Source organism: Lagenorhynchus albirostris, chromosome 8 (genome assembly GCF_949774975.1).
Source record: "Lagenorhynchus albirostris chromosome 8, mLagAlb1.1, whole genome shotgun sequence".
Lineage (NCBI taxonomy): Eukaryota > Metazoa > Chordata > Mammalia > Artiodactyla > Delphinidae > Lagenorhynchus > Lagenorhynchus albirostris.
Window position 1 is genome coordinate 41,080,457 of NC_083102.1, and position 21,200 is coordinate 41,101,656.

The 21,200-nt window shown below is 43.5% G+C and overlaps 1 protein-coding gene across 4 annotated transcripts in view; it reads right to left on the minus strand.

Moving 5' to 3' along the window:
* Positions 1-21,200, minus strand: part of EEPD1 (endonuclease/exonuclease/phosphatase family domain containing 1) — a 146,150-nt gene that overhangs the window by 21,963 nt on the left and 102,987 nt on the right. For all 4 annotated transcript variants that reach the window (XM_060156853.1, XM_060156851.1, XM_060156852.1 and 1 more), the window contains exon 3: positions 20,324-20,375. In XM_060156853.1, the coding sequence (XP_060012836.1) occupies positions 20,324-20,375 (52 nt within the window). The remainder of the gene's footprint in view (positions 1-20,323; positions 20,376-21,200) is intronic.

Genomic DNA, 21,200 nt, shown 5'->3' on the forward strand with positions numbered 1-21,200 from the left:
TTAATCTGAGATGGGAGTTAAGACTGTGCTAGTAATTTTGGGGTTTTTTTCCCCCTTCCCTTTCTTTCTTTCTTTCTTTCTTTCTTTAGGCTGTGTTGTGTCTTAGTTGCGGCATGTGGGATCTTTAGTTGCAGCATGCGGCCGCATGCAGACTCTTAATTGCAGCATGCATGCAGGATTTAGTTCCCTGACCAGGGATCAAACCCAGGCCCCCTGCATTGGGAGGGTGGAGTCTTAACTACTGGACCACCAGGGAAGCTCCTCCCCTTCTCTTTATTATTTTTTAAATTATTTTTTTAAAAATAAATTTATTTAGTTTTGGCTATGCTGGGTCTTTGTTGCTGTGCACAGGCTTTCTCTAGTTGCAGCGAGGGGTGGCTACTCTTTGTTGCGGTGTGTGGGCCTCTCATTGTGGTGGCTACTCTTTGTTGTGGAGCACGGGCTCTAGGAACGCGGGCTCAGTAGTTGTGGCTCGTGGGCTCCAGAGCGCAGGCTCAGTAGCTGTGGCGCACGGGCTTAGTTGCTCCGTGGCATGTGGGATCTTCCCGGACCAGGGCTCGAACCTGTGTCCCTTGCATTGGCAGGCAGATTCTTAACCACTGCACCACCAGGGAAGTCCCCTCTCCTTCTCTTTAAATTGAGGTTTATGTTCTGGTATCAGTAAACACAAGCTCATTATAGGACAATTTGTAAAGTAAAGAAACAAAGAAAAATTTAAGTAGAATATCATTGTGCAAAGACAACCACTGCTAACATTTTTGGTAGATTCCCTTCTAGGATGTTTCCTATGCATTTTATTAATATATGTATATCTGTTTATTCATAAAGACACACAGTTTTGTTATAATTGTGCCACATTATTACAAACTCTTCCAAACTCACTTCATGCACCATCTAACATGCTATCATATGGACACAATGTGCTATCCCCCTGGTGGTGGATGTTTCGTTGGCTGGGAGGAATTTCTGCTGTTTGGGGGCTCATCTCATTTCAATATAAACATCCTAAAATCACCTACTATGGTAACAATAAAACCTCACCACTCTATCCTATGTGCTCACAATGGTTTCATCCACATGTTTAAAAAAAGATCCTAAGTTAAAGTCGTAATGTTTTTGTTTCTGAACGTAAATCAAGAGGTTTTTTTTTTTTTCAATATACATACTTGTGATAAACAGGTGGCAGCACAGGGGCCTAAAGAGTGAACGACCACAGACATTAAGCGCCTGAAATGTACCATCAAAAAGGAAGTTAACACTCTTTTTTTAGATCTCCGACTGACAAAAGAGGTGGGAGTCTTCGTAAATAGTTTAGTTTCTTTCATCTGCAGATAAACAATTCTCACTTTTATTTTTTCCCCTCTAGGTTTGTTTTTAAAGTCTCTTTAGAGAATCTGTCCTGATGTCAACCTGTATCTGCTAGGACCGTCAGGTGCGAAGGGCCGGGGGAAGCTGGAACTCAGTGGGAATGTCCACTGTTTGCTCTGGGGCCTTAAACAAAGCTGTCCAGACTCGGGACAGGGGCCTCCACTCCTTCAGTGCAGGAGTCCTTCCCGCGTTCTCAGAGCTTAAGCCGGTCATGTTCATTAGTTAACGGGGAGGTGAAGAGCGCAGACTCATGAGAAAAGCTCCCAGGATCCAAACTTTGGCTCTGCCACTTACCAAGAGTTTTGACTTTGGCCAAATGGCTCCCCTGTTCATGCCTTCCCTCTCCTCGGCTGTAACAGGGGATAGCAATCATTCCCGCCTCATGAGTTGGATATTTGTAAGGCGGGGTGCACACGGCCTGGTGCACAGCAAGCCTCCTCCGTGTTCCTGTGGTTGTCATAGAGACTGGGCCCCCCCTCAGCATAGGGCCAAGGACACAGGATCCCCGTCTTCGACTCTCCACACGCGGCAGCACAGTTCCCCAAACGCAGCAGCTGGGGATGTGGGCAGGAGTAGGGGTTGCAGCCGAGTGCCACCACACTGCATGCTGGAAGGCAGAGCCCCTTAAAACTCAGATGTGGACGGAGAGATGGAACACGGTAGTGTTAATATTCTTCTCTGGCGAGCACGAGAATGGATTCATCCAATCATTCAATAAAAATGTAACAAGCACTAACCATGTCGGTATCCTGGGCTAGGCTCTGGCGCTCTAACGCCAGCAAAAGAGACATGGTTCCCTGCCCCCCTGAGCTTATAGTCTGGGGATGAGGGGTGTAGGGGTGCCAACATAGGCACAGTTATTTATGTTTTTAAAAAGTTACAGTAATTATACTTTTATTGAGGTCATTTTAGTGCCAGGTACTTAACACACATGAGTTTATTTCATTCTCACAACAGCCTTCTAAGGTAGGTGTTATGTTATTAGGATCCTCACTTGGTGGATGTGAAAACAGAGGCACAGAGAGGTGAATTAACTTGCCTAAGATCACACAGGCAGTAAGGACAGAGCCAGCATTTGAACCCAGGCAGTCTGGCCCCAGAACCCATGATCTGAGGACAGCTGCCTTCTGTCTCTGCAGGCGCAGTTATGAATCAAATAATCATCCAAACATGCGGCTGAACTTGTGCTGCAAAGGAGCGGTTAGGAGCCTGTGGGCACCCATGATGGTGGCAGTGGCGGTGGGGGTGAGTCTGACTTAGTCAGGGAAGGCTTCTCTGAAGAGGTAAGGCTTGCACTGAGAACTCCAGGATGAGAAGGTGTTAATTAGGCAAAGAGGAGAGGGGAGCGTTCCAGGCAACAGGGGTAGCATGTGCAAAGGGCCTGTGATGGGGCAGAGCCTGGAGAGTTTGTCGGACAGAAGGTCAGTGTGGTGCAGCTCAGATGGTGAGGGGCTGAATGGTGCGATGAGCTTAAAGGAAGGGTTAGGGACCAGGTCATGCAGCCCTGTGGGCCTGAAAGGAGTTTACCCTCTGAGCAACTCTAAAATCAATGAAGGGCATGAACAACAGATCTGCATTTTGAAAAGGCTATAGGGTTGCAGTGTAGAGTTAGGATGGAGAAAGGCCAGACCAGTTAAGTAGTGCAGTAAGTGATAAGGGTGGCCTGACTGACAGGAGAGCAGTAGACAGATCTGAGAGATAACTGGGAAATAAGCACAACCTGGATCAAAAGAATTGAAAACAAACGCTGCTAAGTGAATGTTCATAGCAGCACTATTCACAAGAGCCAGAAGACAGAAGCAACTCAAATGTCCATCACCTGATGAACAGATAAACAAAACGTGCTGTATCCATACACTGGAACAGTCCTGAACGAACCCCCCCAAATGAGGAACTAATACCTGCTGCCTCATGGACGAACCTCGAAAACATTATACTGAATGAAGAAAAACAGATACAGAAGGCCACAAATTGTATGATTCCATTCACATGAAATGTCCAGAAGAGGCAAATCCAGAGACACAAAGCAGACAGGCGGTCGCCAGGTGCCAGGGGGAGGGAGGGATGTGGAGGGACCGCTCAACAGGTGCCGGCTCTCCTTTACGGATGATGAAAATGTCTTGGACTTACACAGAGGTGACAGGTGCACAACACTGTGAAGCTACTAAATGCCACTGAAGTTTTCACTTTCAAGTGGCCTCTAAAAATGATTAATTTTATGGTATGGAATTTTATGTCAATAATTTAAAAAGCGACTTGGGCAATGGACTAGATGTTTAAAATAGAGCAGAGAAACCACTCTTTCATTCAACAAATACCACATCCTATTCTAGGTACAGCTGTGAAGTCGGGCTGTCCCTCAGGGAGCCCTAGATCAGGTGGGGAACAGGGAAGCAGGGCCACAGCCCTGGGGAGGCCGCCTCTAGACAGGGTTATTCCAGCCTTCTCTCCACGTGGTTATATAATGCACCTGGGAGAGACATGCAGAGGCCGGTAATTCTTGGAATATAGGCTCTCTGAAGCTTAAAAAAGACAGTTTTAGGGCAAATAAAATAAACCCCTTGCCCAAATTAGACACTAAACTTGTGAGTAATGCTGGAAACTAATTATTCTAAGTGAGAGCAGGTCTGAAAATAGCAAAGCGTTTTGGAGGACTTTGTGGCTATTTTAGAAGAGCGTAGGAGAGCTGCAGGCAGAGTGAAGTCCCACAAGTTAGAGCAGAAACGCTGGGATGGCCATACCATGGCTTGCACCAAACATGCCATTCCATAGATGCTAATGCTTTTACCTCGCTGGAGAAACACGCCAACGATAAAGGTGGAGGACACAGAGTTTCATTTGGTACTTCCTACTGACACGCTGAACCAAAAACTCGACAGGAAATGTCAACCATACATGCTACAACATTTTACGTGTAAAGGAAAAAGGCATCTGCCCCAAGATGATGAGAACATTGCCTAAGACAAACCATGTTGATTTAGCCAACCGCAGTTCTCCCTTTTCTAGAGTCCTCTTCCCCCTTTGACTTTTTCAGGTAAACAAGCTCAGAGAATGAGTAAGACGGGTATAGATGGAGGAAAGACGGTCTCTAACCCCCAACAAACCATCCCACAGTACAACTGATTACTAAGAGCATTTTTACCCGTGAGCAACAGAAAGCGTAGGGACAGGGAGAGAGAAAGCCGACACAAAAGGGTGGGAAACGATTATGTAGGTACTTAAATCCGAAGGAAATAACGGAGGAGCAGAACAAAGCCAGCAGTTTACATCAGCTCCCCAACCCTAACCCTCCCACACGAACACCCACATATTTTTTTAAAACCCCAGAGAGATATTTTCTCGATCCGTAAACACTGCAGACTAGTTCACTCTTAGACTCACTCTAGACGGCAAGGCTCCAGCACTGCCCATACGTGTTTCTGTGAAGAATGCAGAGTTATTTAGGAACTGCCACATTAAACAGGATTAGTACTTATGGACCATTCAGGGAAATTGCTCTGGTTGCCATTTTTCTTATAAAACTCCAGCCTCCAGCTATATTCTAAATGGTGTTTATGCAGCCTGTCGTCCTCAGCAGCAATAATCATAAAGACTTCAAAGCTGTGGGTGAAAGTATTACGGATTCATGACTTAATTTTGACTTGCATTATGCCAAATCCTAGTCTCTAAAGCCTGCATATTTCCTATTTTATTTCAGGGCAAACCACATAGATTTGATTGTTCTTTTCTATGTGGGCAGCCAGGGATAGAAAGACCTGCAATTTTTCACTCCCAGACACTTTATGGCAGCAGGAACTGTAGGTGGTAGTTCATGAAAATAGCATCCTCATTTTGGAGAATGTCCTGAGACCCCTTGGTTCTCAATTTTTTTGTGCAAATGGGAAGAATGGAAAGCCAAATCCCCGAACTATCTTCCAGTCAACCTCCCTTCCCATCACATTTTTGGCCAGAGGCAAGTAAAAATAGCCAAACCGTCTGATGTTAGTTTCACAGGCTTTTCAGGCTCCTTCCAAATTACTGGGAGTGGGTGGAGTGAAAGCAAACAGGACAGAGAGGAGTGACACAAAGATCAAGTTGCAAGCAGACGGGGCCACATGGACGTCATGACAGTGTCCTGCAGGCACAAGGATGACTCCATATTCATGGGTTGTAACCCCGGTGTCCTCTTTACTAGAACGCTTGCCATGAGCCAAGTACCACTGCTGGCTCTTTACACATGCTGTGTGATGTGACCCACACTACGGCTCTGTGAGAGAGGCATTCTCCTTGCTCAAGAAATGAGAGATGTAGGGCTGGAGGGGATAAGATCACCCATAGAGCAAATGGCTGAGCCAGGACCCAAATCCATGTCCGTGTTCCCATTATAGCACGCAGCTTCCGGCTGAGGCAACTACAAGGAGGGCAGTAATAGGATCAAACCTGCATTTTAGGAGGGTTACTCTGGTAACCATACAAAGGAAGGATTGAAACGAAAATTACAGAGACCAAGTAGTAATTTTATATGTTTTAACTTTTCTCTCTGCTTCCACATTTTCTAGACATTTCACTTTTCTAGAAAGTCTTAGTATAAACACCAATTAATTGGCTTGAACTTTGTCCATGAAGAAGATGTATAAGCACACACACACGCTTTATTGTTTTTCATAAATAAAAGGTGATTCAGTGTTGTTACTAAATAAATTAAGCACCAAAAACAACATTAAAAAAGTCCCTCCCACATCCTAACATGAAGGCTAGAAATACTTAGTACTTCTTCCCCTCTTGTTCACAAACACAGCCAAGCAAGCTAAGTGCATAACAAGGACGTCTGGGTGATGAGAAACAAAATGAACAATCGATACGTGGCAATTTATTTTCTAAGTAGAGGTTTCAGCCAGATGGAGACAGGGAGGGAGACAAAGCATGCCTGACAGAGAAGATTAGCAATAACGCAAAACTATAGTCTCATGATTTCATAATCAAGGGGGAAAAGGCTCTAATGCCCCCGTCCCCACTCAACCTTGGAGCTGGTGCAAATGTTGGGAATTCAGGCAAAAACCCAGAACTTGTCATCTTCCCTTCCAGGTGCAGCCCTTTGGCTTGTTAATGCCGGGGATCTTGTTTTAGTCCTGGGTACTTCTCATCCCTCTGGATCCCTAGAGCTGGACACAACAGGAAGATGCTCTGTGACACAACAGTGATTCTACAGAGCCATGAAATCTCTGGACTGGCCACTTGTGTAGGAAGCCACTAACTGCTAACTAGGAGGGCAGGTAATTTTACAGTAACTCATATATGGAGAGCTGCTTTGTTTTCCCTGGCTGGCTTCTTCCAACCTAATTAACTCTGCATGTGAAAGTAAGCCTGCATTTCGTGGACAAGGGTTAGGGGGGACAGACAGGGCAAGAGAAGGAATGGGGCGGCAGTACAGAGTGCGGTGGGGAAACCAAGTCTAGGATCTAGAAAGGGGTCCTGGATTATGCTCATAAGGGATGTCAGTATACGGTTCTGAATTTCTGCAAAGATAGATCAAAATCTCTAAAAGAGGGTTGGATGCTTTCCCAGAGGTTGGGAGTCTTGTTAAGGCCCAAACTCACCATTTCAGTGCCTCCCAAAGGTTAACAAAAAATACTTTATCAGCTGTAGGAATTACTCATTCTAAGTAGGTGGTTAGCAATCTGATGGATCTCTCCACTGAATTAGTTCTGGCAAAGCAAGCCTTAATGACCAACTCAATCAGGATAATTTTACCTAATGAGAACATCCAGCATAAATGTTTTTAGCAACTGAGCCAAATAGTTTCACCTACCAGCCCTTCCGTTTCATTTAAAATTATAAAGAAGCTTGAATTTTGCTAAATACAAAGTCATGCTCTCAAGAAATGAGTGAATGAATCATTCACAAAAACTCTCAGAATTCTCTAAAACAGTGAATTGAAAGTTCTCTCTGTACCAACTCATTGTTAGCATTTCCTGGTAAGAGAAGCATTTTAGGGTGGACCAAATAAGACAGGAAATTGCATATAACTCCTGTCATCATGGCTGTGTGAGTGTTTGTATAAGGTGACGGCTACATGGAACAATTTTGGGGGTAATGCAATGAGTTGGGCATATTTTCTTACTGTTCAAAAGCAAAAAAGAGTTAAGAGACTAACAAGGCAGGAGGGAAAAGTGCTTAGGATATACCCAAAGGTAAGCAGAGCCTTTCCAGTGCTGGAAAAAAATCCCAGAGCATGCCGTCTTCCCCTCTTTCAAGCCAAGAAATGGTCTAGAATGGCAGTTTTCAAGCATTTCTGACCATGACTCACAGCAATAAATAAATTTTTATATGTCAATCTGGTATATTCTATCCATGTGTCTGCCTGCCAACTGTGTAGGTATGTCTGTATCCATCTATCCACCCATCCACCTATCCATTCATCCAGCCAGCCAGCCACTCATCCATCCATCAATCCAGCCATATACATATACAATGAAACAAATGATGGTTGTAATTTACTCAATTGATTTCATAACCTATAATTTGAGAATTAAACTCAGATATTTCTTAGTACAAAGTCTTTGGTCTTACTAGAATATCAAAATGCTGTCTACTTTTCATTTTTCTCTTTGCCAAAACCAAGTGAAATGTTTTGTTGGACTTTATGTAGATAATGCCTTAGAACTCTCCTCAAACAAATGAAATTGTGTCACTAAATTTGAACCAGCTTTGGGACACTGAGTAAGAGCCACTTTTCAGAAACCCCCCAAATAAAATACCCCTTCAGTAAATGTGGTGTCTAGGAATATAGTCAGCTTTCAAAATTCACTTGTTTCTAATAAGATTAGCAGCTAAATTTTCATCTGAAACAATGAAGGCCAGAAGGCAGTAGAATGACATATTCAAAGTAGTGTCAATGAAGAATCATATCCAGAAAAACAATCTTTCAAAAATGAAGATGAAATACATTCCCAGACAAAAAAAAGGGAGAATTTGTTCCTAGCAGATCTTCCTTATAAGAAATACCAAAGAAAGTTCTTCAGGCTGAAAGCAAGTGACCCCAGACCAACTCAAATCCTCATGAAAAAAATGAGAAGAACCAGTAAAGGTAATTATATAATTATAAAAGACAGTATGAATACATATTTCTTCTCCTTTATTCATATTGTGTGAATATTAATACATGTATACAGTTGTATTGTTGGGTCTATAACATATAGAAATATAATATAGCTAACCACCACAAAGGAGCTGGGTAGGAGTAAAGATGAGCTAAAATAAGAAAATGATGCCAAATGGTAACTGGAATCCACAGGAACATATGAAGAAACTCAGAAATGGTAACTAAGAAGGTAAATGTAGTTAACTCTCTAAAATATACTTGTTCTCCTCCCTTCTCTCATCTTCTTTAAAAGACATAAAAGTATATAAAGTAATGATCATAAGAATATATAGCTGGGTCTGTAGCATAGTTAGATGTAATATGTGTAACAATAGCACAAAAAGGGGGAAGAGGGAATAGAGCTACATAGGAGTAATGTTTCTACATCTCATTGGAATTAAGTTAGTATAAATCTGATAAATTAAGATGTACATGGTAAACTCTGGAGCAACCACTAAGAATATAACTCAAAAAGCATAGCAAAAAATATCATTAAGGAAATTAAAATGCTACTTCAGAAAATATTCACTTAGTGTAAAAGAAAGCAGTGAAAGAGAAAAGGAGGAACAAAACAGACATAAGGCATAGAAAACAAAAAGTAAAATGGCAGATGTAAACTCAACTATATCAATAATAACATTAAATGTGAATGGATTAAACAACCCAATGAAAAGGCAGAGACTGTCAAGCTGAGTAAAAAACAATATCCAACTACAGGCTGGGTAGAGGAGATAAATTTAAGATTCAAAGATACATGTAAGTTGAAAGTAAGAAGACTGAAAAAGTTACATCATACAAACAGCAATCATAAGGAAGCTGGAATGGCTATACTACTATCACAAAAATAGTCTTCAAAACAAAAACTGTTACTAGAGATGACAAGAGATTTTATAATAATAAAAGGGTCAATCAATCAGAAAGACACAACCATTATAAATATATATGCACCTAGGGACTTCCCTGATGGCGCAGTGGTTAAGAATCCACCTGCCAATGCAGGGGTCACCGGTTCGATCCCTGGTCAGGGAAGATCCCACATGTCTAGGAGCAACTGCTGAGCCTGCGCCCTAGAGCCTGCGAGCCACAACTACTGAAGCCCACGTGCCTAGAGCCTCTGCTCCGCAACAAGAGAAGCCACCGCAATGAGAAGCATGCGCACCACAATGAAAAGCAGCCCCCATGCGCTGCGACTATAGAAAGCCCACGCGCAGCAACGAAGACCCAACACAGCCAAGAATAAATATATATGCACCTAATAACAGAGCCCCAAAATACATAAAACAACAACTGTCAGAATTGAAGGAAGGAACAGACAATTCAACAATAGCTGGAGACTTCAATACCCCACTTTCAATAATGGATAGAACTAAACTGATCAACAGGAACTGAAAGACTTAAACAACCACATAAGCCAAACAGATCTACAGACATTCACAAGACACTCATCCCAACAACAGCAAAACACACATTCTTCTCAAGTCACATGAAATAGTCTCCAGAATAGACCACACGGTAGACCACAAAATAAGCCTAAATACATTTAAAGGACTGAAGTCAAGTAAAGTATCTTCTCTGATGACAATGTAATGGAATGAAATTAGAAATCAACAACAAAAAAAATTGGTGGGAAATTCATAAATAAATGGAAATTAAACAACACACTTGCAAATAAACAATGGGTCAAAGAAGAAATCACAAGGGAAATCTAAAACAAAAACTGTGAGATGAATGAAAATGAAGATGCAACATACCAAAACTTATGGGAGCCATCAAAAGCAATGCTTAGAGAGAAATTTATAGCTGTAGATTCCTAATAAAGAAGAAAGATCTCAAATCAATAACCTAAGCTGCCAGTTTAAGACACTGGAAAAAGCAAGGAGACCCCAAACAACCCAAAAACCAAGGAGAAGGAAAGAAACAATAAAGATTAGAGCAGAAGTGAATGAAATAGGGAATAAAAAACAATAGAGAAAAATCAATGAAACTGAAAGTTCTTTGAAAAGCTCAGCACAAATGTGAGAAACCTTTAGATAGACTAACCAAGAAAAAAAGAGAGAGAAGATTCATGACATCCCCCAAACCTGCCTGAGCTCTAGCTGCCCACACAGACTGGGGAATGCTGTCAGGGGAAAAGCCATATAGATGTGGAACTCACCCAGTGCTAGTTCCTTCTTTTGAGGGTTGACATCTCTCCAGTTTTTGGTTTCTCTTAAGTGCCTTCAAATAGTCATTTGCACTTTACCGAGAGTTTATAATTGTTATTTGAGGAAAGGTTAGTCTGATACAAGCTACTCTGGCATTACCAAGAAGTGGAACCTCCAGATGCCCTCTCAGAGAGGAAAGAGGGTGTCTCAAGCGGAGAGTCAGCACAAGAAAAATATTAACATGAACACATTATGTTTAAATCATAGGTTAGACAAGTTCACAAAACCAGCCCACCATTTATGAGCCACCAGAAGATGCCAGCAAAATTCTCTCTAGTTGATGATAAAATGATTCTTAGCAAAAGATGGAGAGGGGTGATTTTTCAAGGCCCCCTTGACTTTCAAACCTGAATGAAATGATGTTTCTGCTTTTGTTATAGGTCTTGCTTTGGCCTCTGCCTGAGTTTGCAATCTATATGGCTATTATAAGATTTTTCTTCTTTTCCTCTACAAGTCCAGAATCAATTAGGAGACTAAGAAGTAATGAAGCTTTTAGAGTATGAAGACTAAGTAATGGAACCATCAAGGGGAGTGTCCCCAAGGACAACCATCACAGGTAGAAGAGAGCAGTTGATTCAGACTCCCCAAGCAGTACAGCTCACCTAGATAAGACAAGCTCTAGGAATGATTTCTTTCCTTTTCCCACTCCTATTTGTATCTAAATGGGTTCAAAATTTTTTAAATGTTTTTTAACATAAAATCATTATGGATGCAGTATAAAAACAGAAATAGGTACCCAGAAATTATAAGAAAATGGACAATTGCATATACAAATTTTAAGTTCTATATAAAATTATTTCATAATACTTTTCAATAGAAAGCAAAAAATATTTTCAATAAAAATGCTTTGGGGGCTTCCCTGGTGGCGCAGTGGTTGAGAGTCCGCCTGCCGATGCAGGGGACACGGGTTCGTGCCCCGGTCCGGGAGGATCCCACATGCCGCGGAGCGGCTGGACCCGTGAGCCATGGCCGCTGAGCCTGCGCGTCCGGAGCCTGTGCTCCGAAACGGGAGAGGCCACGACAGTGAGAGGCCCGTGTGCCGCAAAAAAAAAAAAAAAAAAGCGTTGGGTTAGAAGTTGGCTAGGGTAAGCTATGATTTATTAGGTTAACTGGGACAGGGGCTAGGCTCCTAAGGGTTAAGGACAGCTGAGAGGAGATGAAGGTTGGTTGTGTAGGGTGGGAATTTACATTCAAGATAACTATGAGTACATGAAAGAAGAGAAATAGGACAGTAGCAAAGAGGAAAGTAGGACAGTAGGAACACATTTCAGATTTCAGGAGACCTAAATATGTCTCAAGTTACCAGTGAAGAAAATGATGCTAGAAAGAAAGGGGTGAAGAATGGGATCACAGGTACTCTATGAACCAGATAATCTCCTTAGAATAACCAATGTGGGATCAACCATAAATCACAAAAAGGTAACCAAAGGGATGCTATTTCTGTGCCAATGGGATGCAGTCTCATCTAAAATCTGACTGGCCTCTAACCACATGAAGGACCCTTCCTGCACACCCTGGGCACTATGCCTCCCTGGGAAGGGTGAGCCGTCCCACTCTGAGAAACATTTCCTCACTAGGCTACCATTTTGTAATGAGAGAAGATATTTCAGCATTTCTGGTGTAGAGAAATGAGTCCTACCTATACCAGGGCCCAGAAGTATGACCCTGAAGGCCTCCATGGGGAAGCTTCAAGAATATGTAAATTCAACCGCATGTATAGGTTCATAGGTGCATTTTTCTGGATGGGGTCGTACAGCTCTCACCTGATACTTCAGAGGTCAGCCGCCAAGCACCACTGATCTAGAACAGGAGTTGGCAAACTTTCAGCAAAGGTCCAAATAATAAATATTCAGGGTTTTGTGGGTTATACCTTTTCTGTCACAACTACTTAATGCTGACATTGTAATGTGACAGCACCCACAAACAGTGAATAAATGAATGGATGCATTGGCATATTAATAAAACTTGATGTTTAAAAACGAGCTATCACCACATTTGACTGGAGGGCCCATCATCATTTGCCTTGATGTAGAAAGACCCTCCTGTGCAGGACTCCCGGGCACTCAGAGGGCACTTCTGTCTTGGTGCACAGCCCCATCCTCCAGATTCCCTGCCATCCACCTTGTTCCTTCCCCCTGGCTCCTCCAGCCACAGCTGGAGGTCTTACGGGATCTTCAAAAGTTGATTCCATGAGCTTCCCTGGTGGCACAGTGGTTGAGAGTCCGCCTGCCGATGCAGGAGACGCGGGTTTGTGCCCCGGTCCGGGAGGATCCCGCGTGCCGCGGGTGAAAAAGTTGATTCCAGGAATATTAAATGAATGATAAAGGAAATTTCAAAGGAAAAATGAATTACCTAATTATGTTTTGTTTTTTTCATATTTCCTTGGATGCTACGAGAACATTATGTGTCCCCAACCATGACCTGATTTTGTTTTGGTGTTTTGGGGGGCATTGCTTATCACTATTGTATTTAAATAAGTATTTGTTTACTTGTTAACATTTTCCTCACCAATTATGTGAGCTACATGAGGGTAGGAAAGATAATCATCTTGATCACAGCTGTATGTGTCTCCCAGCCTAGAACAAAGCCTGACACAAGTACTTAATAAATATTGGTTGAAAGAATGAATACATACATTTTTACATAGTTGTAATTACAGCAGGTACAACTGCTTATCCTCCTTTTTGTAAACATTATATCGAATTTCTACAAGGCTAAATGATTATCATCTTTAATGGCCACATACACCAGACCACGGGCAGACCTACCACAGACTGTTTAAACCCACCCTTCCTACTGAGCAGTGAACTGCCTGCAATGATTCATAGTTATAAAGCATGCTGTCAAATGCCTTTTCCACATATTTATGGATCATTCCTTAAATACACTCCTAGGAATCTACCTTGGTCACAGGGTAGGGGCATCTCAAAGGCTAATGAAATACACCACCCCAGAGCTTCAAAAGGACAGCGCCTTGTCACTACCCTCCCTAATGAATGGGGACACTGGTGTTATCACAACTTCAACATTACATATCATTGTTTAAAAACCTTTGCCGGGCTTCCCTGGTGGTGCAGTGGTTGAGAATCTGCCTGATAATGCAGGGGACACGGGTTCGAGCCCTGGTCTGTGAGGATCCCACGTGCCACGGAGCAACTAGGCCCGTGAGCCACAACTACTGAGCCTGCGCGTCTGGAGCCTGTGCTCCGCAACAAGAAAGGGCCACGCACCGCGATGAAGAGTGGCCCCCGCTTGCCACAACTAGAGAAAGCCCTCACACAGAAATGAAGACCCAACACAGCAAAAATAAATAAATAAACTACTAGCCCCAACATCTTCTTAAAAAAAAAAAAAACCTTTGCCAATGTAATAGTACATTTAAAATGATCCTGTGGGCTTCCCTGGTGCCGCAGTGGTTGAGAGTCCACCTGCCGATGCAGGGGACACGGGTTCATGCCCTGGTCCGGGAAGATCCCACATGCCGCGGAGCGGCTGGGCCCGTGAGCCATGGCCGCTAAGCCTGCGCGTCTGGAGCCTGTGCTCCGCAACGGGAGAGGCCACAGCAGTGAGAGGCCCGCGTACTGCAAAAAAAAAAAAAAAAAAAATGATCCCTCATTGTTTAATTTGCTGATCTTTGATAGCTAATAAAGCTAAAAGGAATTAAAAAGTCCTATTTTGAGACTCTACTTTTTGCTCACTTCAAATAAAATCTTTTCGTAAACAGAGAAAGGTACCAGGAGCCCCTCAATACATTGTATCTTGTGACGGTTTTAAAAGAATAGGAGAAAATGCATCTTCTTCCCTTTTTGAAAATGAACTGTGAAGCCTGACCCATAATTCACCAAGATGCTCCATTTTCTGACAGTTGAGGTACTTGCGGTGTAGCCCAGCCAAGAGCCCTTTCCAGAACGGGGTCAGGGCCCAAGTGTGCAGTTTGCAAAGCAGAGCTGGTGAGCGGCTGGCTGTGGGGGCCCCTGTGGGGCTCAGCCAGACTCCACACAGCGAACCCGAGGAGCCTGAGCTCCACCGGGGCCCCCATTTCTGCTCACTAGCCCTTCAAGGAAGGTAGCAAGCTGCCTGCTGGAAGGGATCTAGCCAGGAACATGACTACAATGAATTTAATCATGATTAGACACAGATCTGGCTCAATCCACTTAAAAAAAAATCTAACAGATACATGAATACTGACCACTCAAGATGGCATTCAAATTAAGCTCTATGAGAAGGACTAGGCATGGGAGAAAAATAAACCCAGGGAGCTGAAGAATCTCATTCTGATATTTTAAAATCAAAACAGAGTACTGTTTTATAAAAGGTGTATTTTACGTTAAGATTCTTGAAGCAATTCATTTTGACACAGAGCCTACAAAGGGCGAGTCTGCTGCGTGTTCTCTACCCTCCTGCACGTTTCTCATCACCTTCCATCCCAGGCCCCTGGACCCTCTGCCGCCCTCACACCTCTGAGAGGTCCTCTGCTCTCAGATGCTCCCGGACAGTGTCCACATCCCAAGCCCTGAACCTCTGACTGCCCTCCTCCTCTAACCCCCAGCCCACGTTCTCTGTCTCCCCTGCTGGGCCAAGAGGAGCTCATGGAGACAAACACCACAAGCCTGTGTCTGTTTCGCCACAAGGATTAGAAGACCTGGGTTTCAGTTCTCCATCACCTGGGCCAGGGACCAACCCTCTGCATCTGCTCCCAGCCCTGAAATATGCAGCAACAGCAGCACCAGCAAAGTCTGCTAAAGCTGACGCCCAGGATAAACGAGACCATGGAAGACAGGCAGCAGCTGTACTGAAGGGAGCCCTGGAACGGAGCTGAGTCCACCAGGGTTGATGGTAGACTACCAACACAACTGTTACGGGCCCTGGACGAGGAGGACACTTCAACACCTCTGGTCTCTGTGTCCTGTCTGCAAAATGACAAATGACAGGGTTGGATCCCCTGAGCTCTGACATTCTGGTTTTCCACATATGCCATTCAAATGTATTTTTTAATATAAATTTAATTAATTAATTTTTTGCTGCATTGGGTCTTTGTTGCTGCACATGGGATTTCTCTAGTTGTGGCGAGCAGGGGCTACTCTCCGTTGTGGTGCGCGGTCTTCTCATTGCGGTGCCTTCCCTTGTTGCGGAGCACGGGCTCTAGGCACACAGGCTTCAGTAGTTGTGGCACATGGACTCAGTAGTTGTGGCTCTAAGCACGCAGGTTCAGTAGTTGTGGCGCACGGGCTTAGTTGCTCCGCAGCATGTGGGATCTTCCCAGACCAGGGATCAAACCCGTGTCCCCTGCATTGGTAGGCGATTTCTTAACCACTACGCCACCAGGGAAGCCCCAAATGTATTTTTATAACTTTATCTCCCTTGGTATGTAGTGCGATTTAGGACAGCATAAGCACTCAATTGTTGCACACACTAAATTAACATGAAGTCCAAATCACAGTGAAAAATACTCCAAAAGTGTGTAATAACAGAGCTAGAGCTTATGTATGTGCGTGTGTGTATGTTTAGAACATACCACCACCAGTTACAGATACAAGCACTTGGCATCCTTAGGTTATTCATGCACTTCTATGTGACAATTATTTACCTCCTATTTCCTTCTGAAAATCTCCAGGAAGCTACTAACTTCTAATTCCAATGTTGCCCACCACTAGGGTTCAGCTGGAAGAGTCCCTGACTAGCCACCGTGTGCAAACGTCAAGTTCAGTTTTTCTAGTCTCAGGCTCGCTGGTGAAATGTATATGCTTTATCTCACGTGAAAGCACCAAGAGGTCTTAGAGATCATCTGCTCTACCTGTCGGAAAACTAGACTAAGAGTGGGACTTCAAAGCTGAGATTCTGGGAAAAATATCTAGCAGCAGCAGGCATGAAGACCTGCAGGCATTTTGTCCCAGACAATTTTGCAAATGGGGTGTGGGCGGAGGTAGGGGTAGGACTGGCGATGGCCATGGGTTGGGCGTCCTGAGCCTCTAGGAGGCCCAGCTCACACAGGCAGCTCTTCAGGCAGGCTTGGGTCTCGGGTGGGGTCAGTCGGTGCTCTGCCCTCTGGCCCTTCCAGGGAGAGGGTGACCTCCAGCTGGAGGGAATGGCCAAACTATTGTTTGCAGCTTTGCAGGAAGCTGTTTGAAAGGGTCATTGAAAAATGATCTTACTAAATCAAGCTGTACCAATATTTTTATTTCCTTTCATGCAATGCCGTGTTTAAAGGGATTAGATGAGGTCTGTTTATAAAGCCTGGGAAACAAGCCTATGTGACTTAAGTTCAAAAAAACAAAAGCGTCCTGCTCTTAAAGCACAGAGAACAGAGAGAGTGGGACGGCATGCATCTGTCTCAGAGCAAGCCTTTGCTCTTGGTGTTTAATGGAGATCTGGTCAAAAAAGCACATCAAATCCAAAACACTTTTTCAAGGAAATGTCACATATCCTGACATTTATGCATAGTAAGCCATCTTCTCAAGGTTCTAACAGATTTTTAGAAAAAGAAGCAATTATTAATTGTATGGTTTATAACATTTTTTTAATAAATGAAAAATCACTGTCACTTGTCTGGGAAATGGCTTTATGTGGTGTTGGTAGAGAAGAGACATTCAGAGACTCTGACCTCCCAGGTGTGCCCAGTCTCCACCCCAATCAATGGCACCTGAATTAAAACAAAGAGCATTTGAAGAGGTAAAAACTGGGACTCTACTGATCTATGTATGGGGTTCACTGGGCAGGTGTTCACCATTCTCCTCTCCCTGCAGGTGAAACACAGAAGCCCCCAAACCAGGAAGGATCACTGGAGCAAGGAGCAGAGAAAAATCTAGAAAACAGAGCATGAAAAGGAGAATTTCCCCCTCTTCACAGTGTGATCAAGGACCAATTGCGAAACCCAAGACTTTTAGAGACTTTTAGAGGAAGGCACCACAGAAGGAATAGAAAGCAGTTTTATGGGTAACGAAAGGGGCCCAGGCCTCCGAGGAAGGCCCTCTGCCAGGTCCAACAGCCAAACAGAGGCGAGGTTGGGAGGGGATCCTGGCTCTTCTACAACAGACTCTGTGCACTGCAGAAACCCAGAAAGCCTTGGCACTTCCAAAAATGGACAGGCTCTCTACCTAAAGCCAAGGAAAGTACAAGTCAGGCAAATGGCTGGTAATTTTTAACTGAAACGCTAAGATCATAATAACAATGTCTAATATTAGGGAGAAAAAGCACTAGAAGTCTAGGAGACTCCAAAACACTGCGGCTGCTTTTTAGCCTTTTATATTATGTTTTACATAATTTAAATATTTTACTGGTCAGGTTGAACCTGCAAGTAGCTGTGAGGGAAATGACCCCTTCAGAATAGCTTCCCTCTTATAAGAGAAAGACTATCTGTCTAGAAGTGACCAGTCCTACCGCGGTGGGACCTCAGGAGTTTAGTAATTGCAAAACCCGAAAGCACGGTGCCATATGAAGCCCAGCTGCAAAGACAGTTGAAGAGGTGTGAGGTTTGCAGGATGTGTGTTTAACTGAGGTCATTCTTGCTGGCTCTACCTATTAAGTTAAATGAGACTATCTTCTTAATGAAAGGAAGAAGCAGGCAAACTAAAGATAAAATCTGGGTTCTTACCAAATATCATACGGTATCACTTATATGTGGAATCTAAAAAATGGTACAAATTAACTTATTTATAAAACAGAAACAGACTCACAGACATATGGTTACCAAAGCGGAAGAGGGGGATGGATAAATTAGGAGTTTGGGATTAACAGATACACACTACTATATATAAAATAGATAATCAACAAGGACCTATTGTATAGCACAAGGAACTATATTCAATATCTTGTATAACCTATAATGGAAAAGTCTGAAAAAGAAGAGGTATATATATATGAATAACTGAATCATTTTGCTGTACACCTGAAACTAACACAACACTGTAAGTCAACTATACTTCAATTGAAAAAAAAAAAAGAATGGAAAAAACAAAAAAACCCAAGAAAACAAAAGAAACTGGGTTCTTACAAATAGACTTATGGTGTTTACTTCACTTTTGGTGTGAAAAAAAGGAGCTTGATTGCCACAAAAGCAAAACGCTGACACCTCAGAGGTTCTCTGTGAAGATGGTCTAGTCAACAGCAGAGATGGTGATAGTAAATGTTACTCCTCAGGGAGAACTTCTTGGACTTTGGTGCCCAAGAATCACCTGGGGTCTTGTGAGAATGCAAACTGAATCAGGAGGTCTGGGTAGGGGCTGAGATTCTGCGTTTCGAACAAGCTTACGATGCTACTGGTCCGCAGACCACACTTGGAGTAGCAAACCTCTACGGTCCACAAAGATCTTTCCTTGTGGTTCTTTAACTAGTCAGGTGGATGAGAATTGAGGAGTAAAACAATTACCTGTAGTGAACACTGAGAAGAGAATTGGTTTTGGAGGAGTAACTTTTTAAAAGTTTCAAAAACATACAAAGAATCTTCATATATAATAATGTGGACTTAGTCTGTTTTCATGGCTGGATTAAAGAATTACAATGAGTAATTAAGAATTAATATGAGTGGAGTGCTTTGGCATTTAGAACGCCCATCCACTGCACCGACTCATGTCACCTCTCTGCTGTCAGGCAGGCAGCCCCACCCTTGTCCTACCTGTGTTACCAATGAGGCTGGAGGGACGTTAAATTCAGAGCCAGAGCTCAGACACCTCCCCCTCCCCCCACCACCACCGCTTGGTGCTTAAAGACTTTATCTGCTTTAGTGCCAACCAGCAGATGGATCACTAATCCAAACATTTTAAATTCTATAAATAAGATAACATTGTTTGGGTGCTTATCTCTCTAACCATTTTCTTCTACGTTAACCTTATAGATTCGAATTAACGCCCATAGCCACATACTGGGGAAGAGTCCTGGGCCACCCAGGGGAGCAACTAGGTATGAGTTGGGAGTCCCGTGGGGTGGCACTTGGGCCTCCTTGGCACCTGCCCAGCCTGCTTTTTGGAGCCCACCACACAGAACTTGAACCCATAACTGACAAAAGATCCCCAGCTGAGTACTTGACTTGAACGCAGAAAACCGAGACACACTGGATAGCTGCTTCCAGGGCTTAGGTGGGAGGGAGTTTCCCAATGCTCAGAAGTAGTCCCCACAGGGGCTCAAACTCATGAACTAGCCTATTAAACAGAAAAAGCATTGGTTTTGGAAATGAAACTCTGGGGCTCAAATCCTTACTCTGCCACTTAGGTAATTTTCCTCTGGCAAGTTCCCTAACCTTGCTGCTTCAATTCTACCATCCATAAGCCCAGAGAAGAACACACACAAGCAGAGATGGAGGGAAGCACAGCATCTGGCATGTGGGCGGCGTCCTGTGTGCAGTATTTCCAGGCACAGAAAGCCTGCTCCAGAGCTTGGCCCACAGCAGGGCGAGTCTCTGCTTTCACTCAACTCTGAAAGAGTCAAGCAAGGAAGAGTTTGCAAGTGTTAATAGCCTATGAGCAATGTGGGGCGTTTTGATGAAAATTTTGCAAGGTTCACTGACTGTTAAGAACACAAATTAACAGATCAACTCTGCCATAAGTGCTGTCTCTGGTGACAGGGAGCTGAGTTTTTCCTGTGTGTGGCACTCTGCTCTAAGTTTGTAAATCTGGGGTAAGAGGCACAAAATATTTACCTTTTCCAGGGCCTCTCTGTCAAGTAGTTCTTGCACAGCTAGCAGCTTGATGCTGTAAGAAAAAATTAAAACCACACTTAAAAACAAAACATTTTATATCACCAAGCATCAGACAGGTCACAGGAACAAAAGTCTGAAATTTTAGCCTGCATTTCTGAATCACCTCCCACCTCAAGGTAACCTTTGGCTTGAACTGAAATGACCATTTCAGAACTATTAAAAATGTGTCTAAGTTGTAAAAGTGATTTTACCATGTGATCCAGCAATTCCACTTCCGGGCATATACCCAGAAGAGTTGAAAACAGGGACTCAAACAGTTATTTGCACACCCATGTTCATGGCAGCATTGTTCACAAGAGCCAAAAGGTGAAAACAATTTAAATATCCATCAATGGATGAATGGATAAACAAAATATGGTCCACATTTTATATATGATGAAATATTATTCAGCCTTAAAAAGAAGGAACTTCTGGGGCTTCCCTGGTGGCACAGTGGTTGAGAGTCCGCCTGTCGATGCAGGGGACGTGGGTTCGTGCCCCGGTCCGGGAGGATCCCACATGCCACGGAGCGGCTGGGCCCGTGAGCCATGGTCACTGAGCCTGTGCGTCCGGAGCCTGTGCTCCGCAACGGGAGAGGCCACAACAGTGAGAGGCCCGCGTACCACAAAAAAAAAAAACAACAAAAAAGAAGGAATTTCTGGCACATGCTATGACACAGAGGAACCACGAAGGCATTATGCTAAATGAAATAAGCCAGACACAGAAGAACAAATACTATATGACTCCACTTATATGAAGTCCCTAGACTAGTCAAACCCAAAGAGACAGACAGTAGAATAGTTGTCTCTATCTATTGTCAGGGGCTGTGGGAGGGAGG